This window comes from Acartia tonsa, chromosome 1 (assembly GCF_053477335.1).
Source record: "Acartia tonsa isolate MP-2025a chromosome 1, ASM5347733v1, whole genome shotgun sequence".
In the NCBI taxonomy this organism is placed as follows: domain Eukaryota; kingdom Metazoa; phylum Arthropoda; class Copepoda; order Calanoida; family Acartiidae; genus Acartia; species Acartia tonsa.
In genome coordinates this window covers 1,287,494-1,305,395 of record NC_137260.1, presented here as the reverse complement: position 1 = coordinate 1,305,395, position 17,902 = coordinate 1,287,494, and the positions used below count along the sequence as shown (strand labels likewise).

At 32.9% G+C, this 17,902-nt stretch overlaps 2 protein-coding genes across 2 annotated transcripts in view; both read left to right on the top strand.

Annotated features, from left to right (window-relative positions):
* LOC145327171 (trypsin-1-like) overlaps nucleotides 1–14,436 on the top strand; it is a 31,323-nt gene extending 16,887 nt beyond the window's left edge. Inside the window, exons 6-12 of the mRNA XM_080170777.1 lie at nucleotides 2,854–2,942; nucleotides 3,856–3,927; nucleotides 5,305–5,365; nucleotides 8,775–8,878; nucleotides 10,626–10,689; nucleotides 12,169–12,285; nucleotides 13,497–14,436. Coding sequence (XP_080026903.1) covers nucleotides 2,854–2,942; nucleotides 3,856–3,927; nucleotides 5,305–5,365; nucleotides 8,775–8,878; nucleotides 10,626–10,689; nucleotides 12,169–12,285; nucleotides 13,497–13,667 — 678 coding nt within the window. The 3' untranslated portion in view covers nucleotides 13,668–14,436. The remainder of the gene's footprint in view (nucleotides 1–2,853; nucleotides 2,943–3,855; nucleotides 3,928–5,304; nucleotides 5,366–8,774; nucleotides 8,879–10,625; nucleotides 10,690–12,168; nucleotides 12,286–13,496) is intronic.
* The window catches only part of LOC145327102 (uncharacterized), a 61,505-nt gene that overhangs the window by 39,438 nt on the left and 4,165 nt on the right, over nucleotides 1–17,902 (top strand). Inside the window, exons 3-8 of the mRNA XM_080170669.1 lie at nucleotides 14,545–14,776; nucleotides 15,073–15,200; nucleotides 15,415–15,789; nucleotides 16,039–16,135; nucleotides 16,588–16,722; nucleotides 17,203–17,506. Of these exons, the coding sequence (XP_080026795.1) occupies nucleotides 14,545–14,776; nucleotides 15,073–15,200; nucleotides 15,415–15,789; nucleotides 16,039–16,135; nucleotides 16,588–16,722; nucleotides 17,203–17,506 (1,271 nt within the window). The remainder of the gene's footprint in view (nucleotides 1–14,544; nucleotides 14,777–15,072; nucleotides 15,201–15,414; nucleotides 15,790–16,038; nucleotides 16,136–16,587; nucleotides 16,723–17,202; nucleotides 17,507–17,902) is intronic.

Here is a 17,902-nt window from a genome sequence, read left to right as displayed (position 1 = left end):
ATAAAATATGTAAGTTTCCAAGTTTGATGTTGGTTTATATATTTGGCATTGACAAGCCTTATTAAAAATAGATTATTGATGAATTTCACTTTATATTTAATCATTAACATAGTTTAATAACTTGGATATTTATTTTTAGTATAAAATGTATGACAATAATGGATTTAAGACGATTTTTTGGATAATATTGAATTTTAATTGGGTTGTACAAAGTACCAATGTATAAGTTTTTAATCGATATAAGAATAATTTTGTTTGTTGTAATTGGGGGGCATCGTCTAATATTTTTAAATTTTTATCACTGATTATTTAGAATATAATAAAAAGAAATTCCTAAATTTATTGATTGGTTTTGAAATAATGATCCAATGATGAAATACACGTGGACTTCTATGTGCTTATAAATTCCATGTGTCTGACAAACAGACATACAGACGTCTGCTCCTGTAATAATCAATTTCAATGGATATATGATATAATGGGATATATTGACAGGGGTAAGTTTGTCGTCAATTTAGCTTGCTTATCTGGACCTCATTTTTTGTTCAGTTAGATCATCAAGTAGGAAGGAAGTGGATGGGTTAAAGGGGGTGGATGGGGTTAATGTTATTTTAGCCAGCTGCAAGTATCACAAGTACATGAAAACCTGGTGCAACATCCAATTAACATAGATCGATCATAATTTTCCAAACTTAGATTCATATTAGTGTGGTTAGGAATGATTATCATTTTGCTGGGGTAATTGACTTTACATGTATAGACTGATATTAATAAGTACTCAAGTAATTTTTTGCACAGAATGCTTTAATATAACTAACTGTTTTTAACAAGATATAATTCTGAAAATTTATATGTGAATTTCTAGCTTTAAGGCTGTTTAAATATATTTTTAGTATGGCTTCGAAACCGGTTAATATCCGCTACATTAGAACTGGATCCCAGCCATACTGAAAAATCATGTAAATCATCGTATTACAGACAATTTTCCACGAATTTTAAAATGAAAATCATAAAAATAATACTAGTTTAATAAAAATGGGCAAAACTGGTTTAAACTTATAATAATAAACTGTTCATTTAAATATTCGCAGAAAGCTGTCTATAATACTGAGCGAACTATAACTAAATATATTCTAAGTAAACTCTAATAATATATTGGAAAATGGTTTTCCCTTCGGCTAAATAAAGTCATCTTAACATCCTTTTAAATTATCAATGTGTTAGGCTGATCTTTAACAAAATTAGGGAGATACTTTTAACTATCAAAAAAATTAAAAAATTACATAGTCTCTGCTTCTTTTATAGTTCCCTTATTCGTTGGCTAAAATTTTTTGTTTTTAATTAAACACTTTAAAAACAACAATTTTAATTTATAAATGGGGTATTTTTGCTTTATTACCATTGGGTAAGTATGTACACTGTATTTACATCGTCCTATCCTTTTGGATCCTACTAATGGTGGATTTTATCCTCCTTGTTGACCAATTATGTGCTATTGTTTGCAAACATGATAAAACAAAAGATTGTCGGTTTTTTAAGCTTTTGTTTAATGATTCAGAAAATTATAATAACAAAGTCAAATTGGACATGTTTAGTTATTTATCTTCAAGATTACTTCCTTTATGGAGTTTTGTCATTTTAAGGAAAAAATATATAATTTTGTTCCATAAAAAAATGCAATGCTCGTCTTTTTGAGTATACTTTTTGATTTAAGTGTAAATTTGATTTTTATTATTTGTTTGCCTTTTTTTCTCGAGTTAAGCAACTTCCTCAGTTTATTGATTGGAGCAAGTGCAAAGTCAAAATTTTTAGTTTCATGTTCATGAATACCTAAGGGATATAAGGTCTGAGTTTTATTTCAAATGATTTTCTTTCGGTATTCTATGATTTTTTTTTCACGTCTGCTAATGTTTTACAGTTGTAAAAGAGGCACAATTAAAGGATATGAGTTATTTAATAGTGGTAGTTAAGTAATGTTTGTGCTGTTGTAACAATATACGGTTCTGATCAAACCTATTCCAACTAGTGGCTTAGCATCTAGCTTTAATGAATTATAGTAGAAAAGGGAGGGGGATGGGGGTGCAGAAAAGTAACTTAAATTAACACCAAATTTTTTTTTTAAGAAGGCTAGAACAACCTAGTCATCTTTGTGAATCTCACTTAAAATGGAGAACTAAATCGGTTCAATGATTTACAGACAAAAAGAACAATATAATAGGATGTTTCCTCCCTTATCCCTGTTAAAAATACCTTTTAGGCATTAACCTTTAGAATTTAGTTACCGAGCGAGAAATTAGGAATCTTATCTTCTAGCTACAGAGTTAGAAAGTTGCTAAGAAATTTGATAATTAACCTTTTCTAAACATTGCCGCTCTTACATTGCCAATATTTTTATATTCTGGATTTAATTATCCTATGTATTTAAGTATCAGGTTGTTTGTCTGTATGTCTATTAAGATCTATTAAATGGCCAAAAGAATCGAATAACAAATTTGTAAAAAGTTTGTTATTTATCAATAGCATATTTTCCGCTATTTGAAATATGTTATGCCACACTGATAATAGGCTAAAATACCTTTATAGGACTAGATACGCCACAATATCTTATTTTTACATATTTTTTTAACCAAATAATCTTTATAATGAATTTCATGATTATACGGCAAAACACACTTCAGACAACAAACCCTTTGATCGCACGAAATTTGTATGGAAAGCATAATTGTGCATGGTAAACATTTTTTATTTTCCTTAAATCTCAATATCTATTTCGCGCATCTGACATAGCAACTGCAATTATAAATAGATATTGAAGTAGAATTTTAAAATTTTAATGGATTAATATTTTTTCAGGCTGCCCTGACCAACAGAGGTCGTCAGTTTTGCGGTGGTTCTCTGATAGATTCTGAGCATATCCTCACAGCTGCCCACTGTGTCGCTCAGTAAGTTAGTTTTTACTAGCGGCTACGCCCCTAGTGGCATTTATATGTTTTGTTTTATATTAAATATCTAATTTGAGAAATAATTTGTCTATGTTGCGATCAGCTGTTAAATTCATGTCTCTACGCAGCGCGACTACGCTAGCGACACTTTGCGGTGGGAATATTTTATTTTTTTTCGATTTTGTTGTGATTTCTCTTGGGAGGGTGGTGGTACCCTCCCCCAAAATAGTTATAAACCTTCCCGGGACCTAAGAGAAGCTACCCTTTAAAGAAGAACCCGATCGGTTCAGCGGTTAGCGAGATCCTTCGCTACAAACACACAGACAGACATACATCCTGTTACTTTAGTATAAGGATTACAAAAGAGGTAATTTAGTTCTTCATAATTAGGGACTTGCATCAATTTATTGTCCATTGTCTTATCCCTTTACCTCCTTGCATTTCAGTATTGATTAAGACAGATGATTGACACATTTTGTCAATTAAAACCAACAGACATTAGACATCAATGCACTTTATATCTCATTCAATTAAGCAATGTCTAATTTTAAGTAGCGAAGCTACTCTACTGGTTAATCTTTTCTGTCTATATGTCGATTTGTAAAATTGTATGTTGTGCAGTTTTAATGATTCTACTTCCTTCGTTTTTATGTTCTTTTTCATATCACTAGCGGATACATCTTTACTCTAGGGGTAGGTGTTGTTATACACTCATTTTTTTTTTTTAAGAAAAAGTTCAAGAAATTTTTTGTGGGAGTATTTATTTTAACTTGGGAGATACTCTTCTTGGATCTTCATTGTAAAGGGAAACGTTATTAGTTCAGCGGTTACCGAGGTCTTAGGCTACAGGTAGTAAACGTCCTGTTCCTTTTATATAAGGATTACCATTTGTTTAATGAAATATTTTGTTTAGTTTGAGTAAGAATGATGTACAATACTTGAGAGTTAAGCTTGGAGACCATAATATCAAAGACAATGATAACACGTAAGTTTTTAATATTTTTTTTGATAAGATAGGTGTGTTAATAAATAGCGCAGCAATGACAAATTAGACTGACACAAACACTTTTTAGATAGAGCTTAAATTTTAAGCTTGATGACAGGCTAATTCAGGGTTTAATTTTGTACAGTATATATTGTGTACATATAGCTTTCTTAGATTTTATTATTATAGTTTAATGTATTCTATAAATATGAAAACGAATTTTTGATTCATCTATTAGAAGCGGTATTTTAGTGGTGATTTACCCTTGTACCATTAAAACTTATGTACATTCTCTGACTACTAGGTCCCCAGTCATCTACAGTTACAAGCAGCGTTTCAGAGCCGTTTGATTTTGGTGCGGCTCCGGCTCCGACCTAAAATCAAGAAAAACTCGACATATTTTTTTTTCTTCATTAAAAATATTTTTCCTTTTTGACTTTTGAAGGTTTTTAAAGTCAATTTTTGATAAAAATGGACTTGAAAAACTTAAAAAGAGCATTTAAACATGACAAAACAGAGTTACCAAATTATAATTTATATAAAATAAGGCTCCGAAACACTGGTTACAAGTGACCTGTACTTGACAACCTTTGTTTTGCGAAATGTAAACTATTCCATGTTGATTGTATCTGTAAATTGAATTATGTAATCGGGTTGTCAGCAATTTTATTTCTTAGTGGCCATTTAAATCTTGTGCCACACGATGCCCCACTTCAAGGTTTTTAAACACAACACAAACTTTTTTTGTATCTATTTATGGTACATTAGTGGTTGCGCCAATAGCATCTACGGGTTCTGTATTCTATATTCTGTAGGAATTAGAGGTAGTAGAAAAAAAGTCATCTAAAGGTTTAAATCTTAAAATAAAACTATATTTTGAGCTTTCCTAAAGGGGGAAATCAGATCAGCAGTTGATGAAATGTTCAGACAAAGACGACTTTACTATTTTATATAGTAGGAGGGAATAAAAGATATATACTTTCAAGATTTAAAACATAAGCCTGAAAACTATTATTTTTAAAAAAAAAAAACTCAACTGTCTAAATTCTAAAGGAATTCTTTTAACATAGAAATTAGATCTGAACGTAAAGTAACTCTTAAAAGCATCCTTTTCTCATTTTAAAACCTTAGCATTTATCACTTGGCTTGATAGATGGTAGTAGGAAATATTTTGGCTTTTCAGTCGCAGCTTAGGATTATGCAAAAAAGGGGGGGCTTGGATGCAACTGTAGCTTTCTGCTGCATTAAATGCAACATTTAAATGGTCTTGGCGTTTGCAATTTTTCATGAAGACCAAATATTTAGCATCCGAATCTTGTTAATTGGACACGCGATTGGGGCAATCAATATCTGGATTTGAATGAAGTTTACTTTTAGGAGCATTGAAATGAGAGTAAAGAGAGTTATCAGACATATTGGATTCTCTTCAAAAACCCTGGTAAGAAAAATTCATTTCTTATTACATCCTCAATGATGATAATCAAAATTACCACTTCTGTAGATTCATAGATTATCCCTTAAAAAGTTTAACAAACCAATCAATCATGTAGATTCAAATTCTCACTTAAAATGTTTAACCAACCAATCATATTTAACAAAAGTACTCCAAGTCAAGGGATAAGATTAAGACTTTGGGTACCAGCCAAATGTCTTCTTCCTTTCTTCTATTAATGGCTGATTTCTTTGGTATTCAACACAAATAGAATTTACAAGTTATTTGAAATAACATTAAAATTGCATTAATTATTTTTATTTAACATGGTCCCTGTGCTAAAACAAATACCTACATAAAATGTTCTGGTTAAGTTTTGACAGGTTTATTTGTAATAAATAGTTTGGAATGAGTAGGTTGTGCCCTCACACACACTAGGGAGGGAGAGGAAATTGGACTCTAAGTTAAATTGGTACCCAAATATATCTCAAAACTTTGGGTACTCTTATTGAATATTGATTGGTTAGTTCTAAACTTATTAACAAATATTTTGAATCTAAAAAAAAAGCTAATTTTAATTATTGTTCTGGGATGGATCCATTTATCGTCTATTGTCTTATCCCTTTATATCCCTGTCTGATACACAGTCTCAACGCCTACAGAGACACAACTACATGAGTATATGTGCAATGCAATTTTACAACTTAAGTTCATGTCTTAAAAACGCCCCGCCCATTTCAAAGGATAGTTAACCTATATTTGTAATTTTACATTGAGCAAAATATCTAAGAAATTGTGTTTCTCGTATTCATTCGAATCCGGTGGATTGGAACCGGTTCTCATCCATACGAAAAAACTATGTTATCATCGTATTATATCAAGCTTTCTACGAATATAAAAATGTACAATCATAAGATTAAAACCAGTTTTCTTTAGCCCGTGCCTTCGGCACCTCGGGGCTAAAAAAATGGTTTTAATCTCATAATTGTACTTTCTATAATATCCGCGGAAAGCTGTTTATAATACGATGCGAGAAATAACTATTCCCTTTTTAATTGTTTTATCCCTTTGTCAATAAGAATACAACTTAGTGACAATTTTTCCATTTATTGTTGTGATAATGATTCGTTTTTTATATGAATTCATTTATCTTTTTTCACCTAGATATTTTTATAGAAAAACTCACAACATATCACATTAATGACTTATCATAAAAAAAGAGGGAAGAAAAAAGTTAAGCTAATGATACAGTGACTTTTTATATATCCATTTTGTCAAGAAAAAGCTACCACATAAATCACTTAGATGACTTAACAATACGATTTCTTATACTTCTTTTTATATCTACTCTATATGATGATAATCGTGTTTATATAAAAATGATATAATAATCTTTTAGCGAAACAAAATTTCTGAATAGTCCTTTTCGTGGCAACGCCCCTTAAGGGGCGATTCGTCGTATTTTTAAAATGGCTTTTTATAGGTTATTTAAGATGAGGTTAGGTTATGTTGGGTTAGGTGATTGCCTCATAAGGTAGGGCAATTGGCCCTGCAGGTTTTGAGCCCCCCGCAAGGGCTAGAAATAGGAGAAAAGCTACTGTAAAAAATATGAAGAATCGCCCCTTTAGGGGCGTTGCCACGAAAAGGACTATACCCCAAACTTTTTTCTACTTCTAAAATAAAAATATAATTTAAATCCAAATATCATTGGTGTGAACTTTTATGTATTGCACTGTATTATAGACAGCGCTCCGCGGATATTAAAATGGAAATTATAAGTTTAAACCCAGTTTTATTAGTCCCTGCCTCAAAATAGGGTATTGATTTTATGAATATTATATTCGTGGAAATCGTCTGTATAACGATGCTATGCATGATTTTTCTGTATGGCTGAATACCTTAATGATTTTTTTATTTTAAAGAAGTTTTGTATGGACTCATATAAGAGAAAATAATACAGATCGGTAATATTCCTCTAAGTTCCTAGTCGTGCACATAATCCCTCCCCCCCCGCCAATTATCAAATATATTTAAGTGAGGTAAGGGTAGTCTCACGAGAGTTAGGCATGAATAATAAAAACAAGCCCGCATCACACATTTTTAATTAATTAAAAAAAAGGGGGGGATTTTGCACTCGCTAGGCACTTAGAGGAAATAACCAACAAATCCTTTTCACAAATAACCTTTAAAAAAGCATCTATAGATAATAAGTTTTGATAAGAACTCTGATTTCTTCACAGCTTGATATAATGAGATTAGTAAAGAGAAAGGAGTTTTTTTTATTCTTTGTCTTTATACCATAAAAATCCTAATAAAAAAGTAACAGGATGTCCGTCTTTGTCCGATATGTTTCTGTTTCTCCTATGCTGTGGATATTCCTACTCGTCTATTGAAGGTTTTTAAAATTATTTTGCTTTAGGACTGAGGTTGCGTGATTGCAATCAGAACATAATAAAAAATGTTAAGAGGATTTTTCAATATTGCTTAAAATCATAAGGAAAAAGGATAAGAGGATGAATACTCACCCCTTTTTCATGGTAAAATACTACTTCCCCATCCCTAAATTTAGAAGCAGACGAAAATCAAAAGCCGCCCAGGGCTTTTTGTAAGTAAATCATAAATAATAATGTGAATAAAAAGAAAAGCGATATTTAGCGAACAGCCGTGGGCGGTCAGAATCAGCTGAATGTTCATTATGAAAAATATTTCCCCCTTTTGAGAAATAGAAGGATTCATCTTTCATGAACAAATTTTTTTAAATAAAAATAAAATTCTATGTAATTTTTAATTAAAACATTAAAACGAAAATATCTAATCTAATATTCTTGCCCTAAATATGGAAATAGTAAAAAGTAAAAAAATATTTTTTAAAATAATTTTTAATCCTCCCATTTGAAAAGTAGTGAAATAGCAATAAATTTTAGCGCGGCAACAGCACTGAGTAGGCCTCTAGGCCCACTGCCTATTTTCGTCTTCTAGTTGCTTTGATTCCTCTCTTTTATTTTTTTCTCTATGCTTAAAATTGATTAAAATGAGCTGAAATAAACTGATTCTGATAATAAAATACAAATCATAATAGTTATTCCTCGCATCGTATTAGAAACAGCTTTCCGCGGATATAGATTGTACAATTATAAGATTAAAACCAGTTTTTTTTAGCCCCGAGGTGCCGAAGGCACGGGCTAAAAAACTGGTTTTAATCTCATGATTGTACATTTTTATATTCGTAGAAAGCTGGATATATTTCGATGCTAGACATAGTTTTTTCATATGGATAAGAACCGGTTCCTATCCACCGGATTCGAATAAATAAGAGAAAATTAATACCAGTTATTTGGCCCTGAACCATATATTTTTCATTGCACTATCCGCGGGAAACTGTCTATAATAGATGTTTAAACTAATATTGTTTCAGCACAACGACATCGCTATCCTGACCATGGAGCACGCTGTCCAGTTCAATGAATACATCAGCCCCATCTGTCTAGCTGCCGGAAATAACCAATATGTTTCTCAAAGGTAAGCTTTTTTGGCGGTTTTACCTCTCAGTGAGTTAAGAACAAAGGGTGAGGGGGGGGGGTTATAATCTTTATTGTACCCTTGGGCTTGTTTAGTTTAGGTTATTTTGGGTACAGGATAGTCTCATTGGGGTTGGACTCGTTGGGTTTCAAAACAATGATTGCGCTAAACTTGTAAAATATTCATTCTTGTTAATTACAATAATCAAATAATTTGTAATGCATAAAGTTATTTGCTTCGGAATTAATCAATTGTCGCTTCTTATCAAAGAGGAAATGAACTTGAAAACTCTTTTATTCTTTAAGTAATATTTTGCTATAGGAAAAAAAGTATTTTGCAGCAAGAAAATTACTTTTACTGCAATGCTGCACAAAAATCGCACAGTTAAATTAGAAAAGCAAATAGTCGATATAAAAATGCGAAGAAATTAAATTTTTATTTTATGGTTGATTAATTTATCTAAATGCTCATGCTGCTACGGTTTTATTAACTTTTTAAAGAATTTTTTTTTAGAATGGTATTCATTAAACCTCTTTCTTTATACATTAAACGTTTTACGAGATTTTGTTCAACCTGCAAATTTAGGCTTGTCAACTCTATTACTAATCATCCCTTCTATTCTAGTCGATATTTACATTTACTGACTTCTTTGAGTATCGATTATAACCAAGTTGCAAGTCCCTATATTCTTTGTTTATAGCTAACGTAGTTAAGGAATCAAGGTTACCCTGTAAATGTTAATTGTATTGCACAAATTAAACAAATTAAGTTGCTCTCTAAAGCATTAGGTTTATAAGAAATTAAAATTTTGAACAATGAATTCATCATATATGGTTTAAATATAACTTGGCATATCATAATGGTAAAATTAAAGCTGAATAAATTTTTCCAGGGATCTAAAGGGCATTAAATTAAAGTACAGAAAAACATTACACCTTCATTTTAATTTGGTTGAAACAACAGATCTATAGAATAGATGTATATAAAGGGTGAGCAAAAAAAAATGCGTAGATTTTTAAAATCCGAATTGCGCGGCTTGTGTTAATAGTAGAAAAATGTTGCGCATTTTTTGGAAATATAAGAACGATTTCTCTGCTACGTATAGTTAGGGAGCTACGTGTTAAAATGTCCCAACTGACATAAAACTTGACTTGCGAGTATAAAGGTAAATATTAGACAATAATTCTTGCAAAAAGACGTGCGTACATTTTTAAAATTCAAATTGCGCGGCTTGTGTTAATGGTAGAAAAATATTACGCATACCGTCAGAACCGCTATGAACTGTATTTTTTGGAAATATAAGAACGGTTCCTGTGCTACAAATAATCTAGGAGCTAGGTGGTAAAATGTCCCAAAATTTACTTGCAAGTCAAGTTTTAAGTCAGTTGGGACATTTTAACATGTAGCTCCCTAACTATACGTACCAGAGGAATCGTTCTTATATTTCCAAAAAAGAGACTTCTTGTCGGTTCTAATGGTATGCGTAACATTTTTCTACTATTAACACAAGCCGCGCAATTTGAATTTTAAAAATCTACGCATTTTTTTTTGCTCACCCTTTAGTATATACATACAACTACCTCCCTCCCTTTATCAAAGACCTCTATCGTCTGCTTCTAAATTATTTTCTGCTACTTGGCTGTGTTAATATAAGCGACATCATTGGTTGATTTTCAATGATCCTATAGAAAGGTTGCACAAGGCACTATGTACTTTTTACTTTGTTTAATGTTTTATTTTTATTTAGAGTGACTGTAGCCGGCTGGGGTACTTTGACCGACAGAGGACGTCAGCCCAACGAGCTTATGAAGGTAAAATTTGAAGAAAAAAATTTTATTTGTATTAGATCAACTAGGTTCCTATTCTTAAGTGTTATTTTAATAGTCAATATATCAAAATCTTTGACATTTGGATATTAATAAGTAAGTGTTGTTAAATAATAAAATATACAAGATCATGAGAAAATTCATCCGCTATTCCATCTTCTTAGTCACGCCAGGCTACAATTGAATCAAAACAAAAGTAAGTGCCGAGCTCTGGGACCTATGTAAGGTGAAATTAGACATGAAACCATAATGATTCCAGGTAAAACCAAAATATTTCAGCGGGATCTTTTTGAGAAAATTAGATTTGAAAACTTCAGGTTCAATTTTCACCTCCTAGGAGTTGCCGTATAATCATGACAAGAAAAACAAAGATTATTTATTAAAAATTTTGAACAACTTTGCTTTTATGAAGTCTTTCATAAAACCTCTCTATATATGATTTATTTAAGGCTGAATTTCCGTGACCTTAGCAAAGCAACTGATAAAAATGGCCATTAATTAACTCCCTTCAGGAGTGGTTTTATGAAGAACATTATAAAAGCAAACTTGTTCAAAATTTTAAATAAATAATCTTTGCTTTTCTTGTCATGATTATGTGGCAACTCCTAGGGGGTGAAAATTGAACTTGATATTTTCAAATCTAATTTTTTTCTGGAATCATAATGGTTTTATGTCTAATTTCACCATTCCTAGGTCCCAGAGCTCGGCACTTACTTTTATCTTGATTCAATTGAAGCCTGGCGTGTAGTCTAAAGTTAATACTTGGAACTAATATTTAGACTGAAGAGGCTAAGTTCACAAAACAATATTTCAATATAAATACTCAAATGATTTATCTAATATAAGTATATTTGCGATTACTTTTATTTAATGAAATTTTCCAATTTTTAACATTTACAAAACGGCCTGCTTTATTGCATCAAGATCCATGACAGATCTATATAGGAAATAAACGTCTATAAATGAGCTCGAGTCTTCCAATGGTAAAGTGTTTAAAACTCATAGTGCTCCAATAATCATCATTAAACTCTCACTGACCAAAGCGATAAGACCTTTATTCTATTTGTTTATGGAATGAATTAAGTTTTTCACTTCATGTAGATATTTGAATTACATTGAAGTATTTAATCCTTTTATCATAAATAAAAAATATTCGTTCATAATAGAGTAAATCTAAGAAAACTGTATTTTAAAAGAATTCGATTGTGGCGACACTTCCTTTGTGTTAAATATTAAAACTAATATTTTAATCATATTAACCCTTTGGTGATGGTAATGTGAAAAAAATATAATTAAAAAAATATTTTAAAAATCATTTAAATATTTACTTCATTCTTTTATGTAGTAATGGCGGGGTAGGAAAATTGATTTATTGAGAAATAGATAAATATATATGTACTTATAGAAAACTAGCCAATAGCAATATAGTTATATTGAGCCAACTCTAGTCTAATATATATTTAGGTTGATGTGGAAGTATGGACCAATGACAGATGTAGAAACAGCTATGGTTCCAATGCTCCTGGTGGTATCACCAGTCATATGTTGTGTGCTAGTCTTCCTGACAAGGACTCTTGCAGTGTAAGTGCATTTCTTTGCAGAAGATTCTTCATACAACTACCTCTTTTAGATAGATACAGTTTTGGCTAAGTTTTAGAAGTTTCTCTCTTTAGATATATTCACAAAATTAAAGGGTATTACTTATCATAAGTTGTGTGCTAGTCTAGAGTAAGTGGATTTATTTTTAGAAACCTGAAATTTTGGATAGTTTTTAGGAGTTTCTTAATGGAACTACCCACTTGTGATAGATAATATTTTTTGGTGTATGTGCATTTATAATCCAATTTTTTTATGGAAATATCCCTTTAGAATGCTAAGTTTTAGAAGGTTCATCATTTATCAGTATGAATATAATTGTTTAAAAGTTATGAAACATTGCAAAGTTTTCAAATTGTGATTTCCAACATTGTCAAGAAATAAAGAAATATAAGATTGTACCAAAGACTTCCAAAGAGAGGGGTCCGGGGGTAAAAATGTGATTATCTCTCGAAAAAAGTTTGCATGCATATGAGCTAGGGTGGGTTCATATCGGAATTAGACAAAGCGGGGATATGCAACAGATAAAATAAACCTTAAAAACATTTCTGACCGAAAAAGAATTTTAAAAAATTGAGTTTTAGAACACGACCACTTAAAAATATAATTCATTACTTATTAGTATGCAAAGACGACATTCAAAAATTTTTTTGAATCAGAACTATAGCTTCATGGTGCTCCCTGGAAAGGCCTTGAGGAGCTGAATCAGGAACTTTTGTCCGTTTCAAAATATCTCGTTCCTAGCCTTAGAAATCACTAAAAAACCAAAAATGTTTAAGGTTAATTGTCCAATTTGTAGAGTTTTTTTAGATTTTCTCACGCTAGGAACGAGATTTTTTGAAACGGACAAAAGTTCCTGACTCAGCTCCTCAAGGCATTTCCAGGGAGCACCATGAAGCTATAGTTCTGATTCAATAAATGTTTGACTCCCATTTACAAATAGCTATACAATTGAATGTCTGGTCGTGAGCGGTTTTAAGACTTAGGATAAATTTTAAATCATCCAGAGGTGTATTATATCTATATAAATTGAGTGCAGATCCCCGCTTTGGCCTCAGAAAAAAAATGTCCAAAATCGACCCACCCTAATATGAGCTAATCAATCCATAATTTGTGTTTGTACCCTCATTCATTGTTAACGCTTCGCTTTGTTTGATATATTTATCCTTGTTTTAAAAACTATCTATTTTATTAAGGGTGACTCTGGTGGACCTCTGTTCAGATGTGGCGAGGGCTCCAACGGACTGTGCACCCAAGTTGGTATTGTCTCCTGGGGTATCGGATGTGCACAGGCCAACTATCCTGGAGTTTACACTAGGGTCACATCTATGAGGGAATGGATCAATACCATTGTCTCTGAGTATTAATATATGGATAGCAGTTATTGTAAAAGTTCTAACAATTTTTCAAATCCCGAGGAAGTGAGGGGGCAATCGATTGTAAATTATTCTGGTACCCAAAGTTTTATAAGCATTTTATGTTAATTATTGACTTAAAAACTTTGGGAACTGAAAGCATCCAAACTTGTCCACCAGCAATTTTAATCTAGAGGAGTAGTAATTTTGCTTATTATCATTTGTAATTTATAGTCTATTGTCTTATCCTTTAAGATCCCTGCCATAATCTAAAAGTTAATTCCTTTGGTATTCTAAAATTCTTAGATCTTATTGCTTTTCATATTAATGATTTCATGTTGACAACTGTTACTTGTTTTAGTCTCATTCATCAAAAAAAATCTCAAAAATATTTCTCAAATTATTTTTCTAGTTGATTATTATTTATCTTGTTAAGTTTATTTATTTGGTAAATATTTATTTATCTTAATAATTTATTTAGTTTGATAAATATAAAACTAAGCACTGCCAGTTTACATAGATTTCACACATTTTTTTTTATTGTTTTTAATTTTTTTTATTGTTAACTATTTGTAATTAATTATTTTATCTTAAGTGACAGGTAACAATATTAATTTTATATTTTTCCCTGTCAAATTGTTTTTTAATTTTGAACTGTTTTTGTTAATTTTTCATACTATGCATAGACTGATTTTTAGCACTTTTTTAATCCACAAAATATTTGTTATTGCTGTTAATGATTTACTATTTTTATTTAAAATATATTTATACAATAGCTCTATTTATGTATGTTTTTGATAATATTTTGCATGTTAACATTTTGGAAACTAAATTATATTTTGAAATAAAATTGGGATGTAGTTTAATTCTTTAACAACTTTATTTACAGCTGCCAGAACCCGTGGAGGTCGTCAGTTATGGGGCATGTACCCCGGCATGGGGCTGGGTATGGGTGCAGGTATGATGCCCATGTACCCAGGTATGCAGGTGGCCTTCGGTATGGGCCAACAACAACAACAACAGAGGACCCCTGCTAGTACTATGCCCATGGGAGTGTATCCTGCTGGCACTATGCCACTCTCACCTTTGGCTCAGGCACTCTGCATGCTTCCCACTGGAGGGTAAGTTTATACTATTTTTTAAAAGGACGTTAAGCTTTTTTGCAGGGGGGGGGGGCGAGCGAGTAATTAATTTTTTTTTGGGGGGGGGGTTATTAGCAAAATATTTAATCTAACCCCCCCCCCCCCATTTTTTTATTGGAATTAAAAATATATTTTATCTACATTTTTTTAGGGGGAGGGAGTACTTTTACCTTCCCCCCCCCCCCCACTCTACTAAGCATATAATTTTTTAATATGTAAATATTTTACCTGAAACTATTTAAATATTTCTTTATATTACTATTTTGTTATATTAGCCTGGGATGGTGCAGCCGTTACGGTCAGCCCGGCCAGCAGCAGAAACCTGGACATTCCGAGGACCAGGCTGGCAAGTGGTATCCCGGCTACCCTGGCGTACCTGGCGGTATCCAGTATCCTGGTGCAGGTAATACAGGTTTTAGTAGCGTAGATACTCTACAATAAGGATATATGTCCATGTTTCAGTCAATAAAAAATGCATCTTTTTCACGTTGTCATACTGTTATTTATTGCCCTTGCTTTGCTGTTTTTGATAGCTAAACCGCCCTCAACCTTCATGTTATTGAATACTCAAACGTTATTTGAGTTTTTTGATTGATCATATTTTCTTTATATTTTAGGTGGTTTTCCTGGTGGATTCCCTGGCGCTCCTGGCGGCGGGTTCCCTGGTGCTCCCGGCGGAGGCTTTCCTGGTGCTCCTGGCGGCGGCTTCCCTGGTGCTCCCGGTGGCGGTTTCCCCGGTGCTCCTGGCGGCGGCTTCCCCGGCGCTCCCGGCGGCGGTTTCCCTGGTGCTCCCGGTGGCGGATTCCCCGGCGGACCTCCTCCTCAAGGTTCCCCACCACCATCTGACAACGGTGACGGTGTCGGCGTTGTTGGTGATAATGGCAGCGGTGGTGGTGTTTCACGCCCAGATATTCAGGCCGTCATCGCCGAGGAGGAGGAAATGGGTGTTGCTGTCCCTGTGGAAACTGCTCCAGTTGAAGTTGATAACAGAGGTGAATATTTAGGTTATATGTTGAAAATCTTGTGTTAAGATCCCTGTTACAATAAGGCATTCTAAAATTTGATGGAATGCCTAGCAAGTTTATAATAATTTTATAAAATTGGACTGTAAATTTTACTGGTACCTAACTGTTCAACATCATCTCATTCCTTGGCTTAAAAACTTTCAAAACGTTACATACAACTGTCTTGTAGCTACAGAAAAAGAAGGGGTAATTTTGCTTAATTGCATTTGATTTTAGTTTGTGGAAAGGGTAAATATTTTCCCATCAGATATGCTGCCAATGGAAGTGTTGCTGAGGAAATTGAAAGAGTCAACTGCTATGGTGATTGTTCCAGGTAATTTATATCTCCATTTACACAAATTCGCTTTTTTTAAAAAAGTGAAGCACATTTTACCCGCGACATCATTTGGGGCCATCCAAAAGGAATTAACAGTAAAAGTTGTCAACTAAAGCCAGTGTTTTTTTTAAGAAAATTGTATATTACGTTTTTTTCTGTCTACCAAATTAAAACGTAAATCTGAAAAAATGTCTTTTTGTCATGTACTTTTTATTGTACTTTACTCCAAAGATTTATAACCCTATATGGTCATTCAGGAACTATTGGCAGGCGAATTCTTGTTTGATTTTATCATTTGATTTGATAATATGAGTGACGAAATTTTTATTTTATCTCCACTTTCCTGCCAATAATGTTCCTACTTGTTCCTATTGGATTGGTCCAATTAAAAGATTGTGGATCTATATATAATACCTATATCTATTATCTAACCTTGTATAACTGCTCAGGATTGTGAACGGCGCAGATGCTGACCAGTATGAGTGGCCTTGGATAGCTGCTCTACTCAACAACGGCCGCCAGTTCTGTGGAGGATCTCTGATTGACAGCAAACATATCCTCACCGCTGCTCATTGTGTTGCTTCGTAAGTTTTTTTTATGTTTTTAATCATAGAAAATCTACTTATACAAATCGGCCAAATTGATGCTAGCAGTTGCGTCCCTAGCCTGTATGGGCATACCTATTTAATTAAGAAATAAAATAATCGAAACCTGCCTAGAAAAAAAAGGTATTAATATTGGCTTAAAAGGTGCCAAAATTGATTCAATAGTAAATCTTATTGGACAAAAATGGCCTTGTATCTTATCCTGTTGACCAACGATTTGATTTTGTCAGTTTTTTTTACTTACATAAGGTCGATAAATAAAATAAGATTTGTTCAGCTGATATTAGAAAAAATTGTTTAAATATTTTTTTAAAAACATTTCCTTTCGTAATTCATTATACTGTAGGTATACTTAATATGTGTACTTAATTTGTGTTTGGTTTTTTATTCATTTAAGAAAATGTTTAATATTCATGAGCTTTGTTGTATTAAGTTTAATGAAAAATAAATCTATTTTAGTATGTCTCGCTACGAGGTCTCGAACCTGAGGATCAGACTAGGCGAGTACAAGATCAAGCAGACAGGAGAGACAGAGATCTGGGAGAGCAAGGCCGCCAGGGTGGTCAGACACAAGGAGTTCAGTCAGAATACACTGCACAAGGACGTAGCTATCATCACTATGGAGGACGAGGTGCCCACCAGCTTGAAGCACGTGTCCCCCGTGTGCCTGCCCTCTGGTCATGAAATGTTTGCTGGTCGCACAGCCACTGTCATCGGATGGGGCAGCCTTAGGGAGAATGGACCCCAGCCCGACACTCTTCAGGTTAGTAATAAATGTTACTGCTTCAGTAAATCCTTATACTAAAGTAACAGGATGTCTGTGTGTTTGTACCGAAGGATCTCGCTAACCGCTGAACCGATTGGGTTCTCCTTAACAGGGTAGATTCTCATATGTCCTTGGAAGGTTTTTAACTATTTTGGGGGAGGGTACCACCACCCTCCAAAGATAAATCACAATAAATCGAAATTTTTTTCCTCGAATAGAGACTCAATTTGATAGAGACTCCTACGCATCATTGCAAGGTATTATTTTTTTAAAACACCAAACATTTAAAGTGCCACTAGAGGCCTCTAGGGGCGTAGCCGCTAGTGGTTAAATAAAGTAAAAAATATTAACTTTAAAAAATGAAAAGCAAATTAAGCGAATTAGCGAATAACC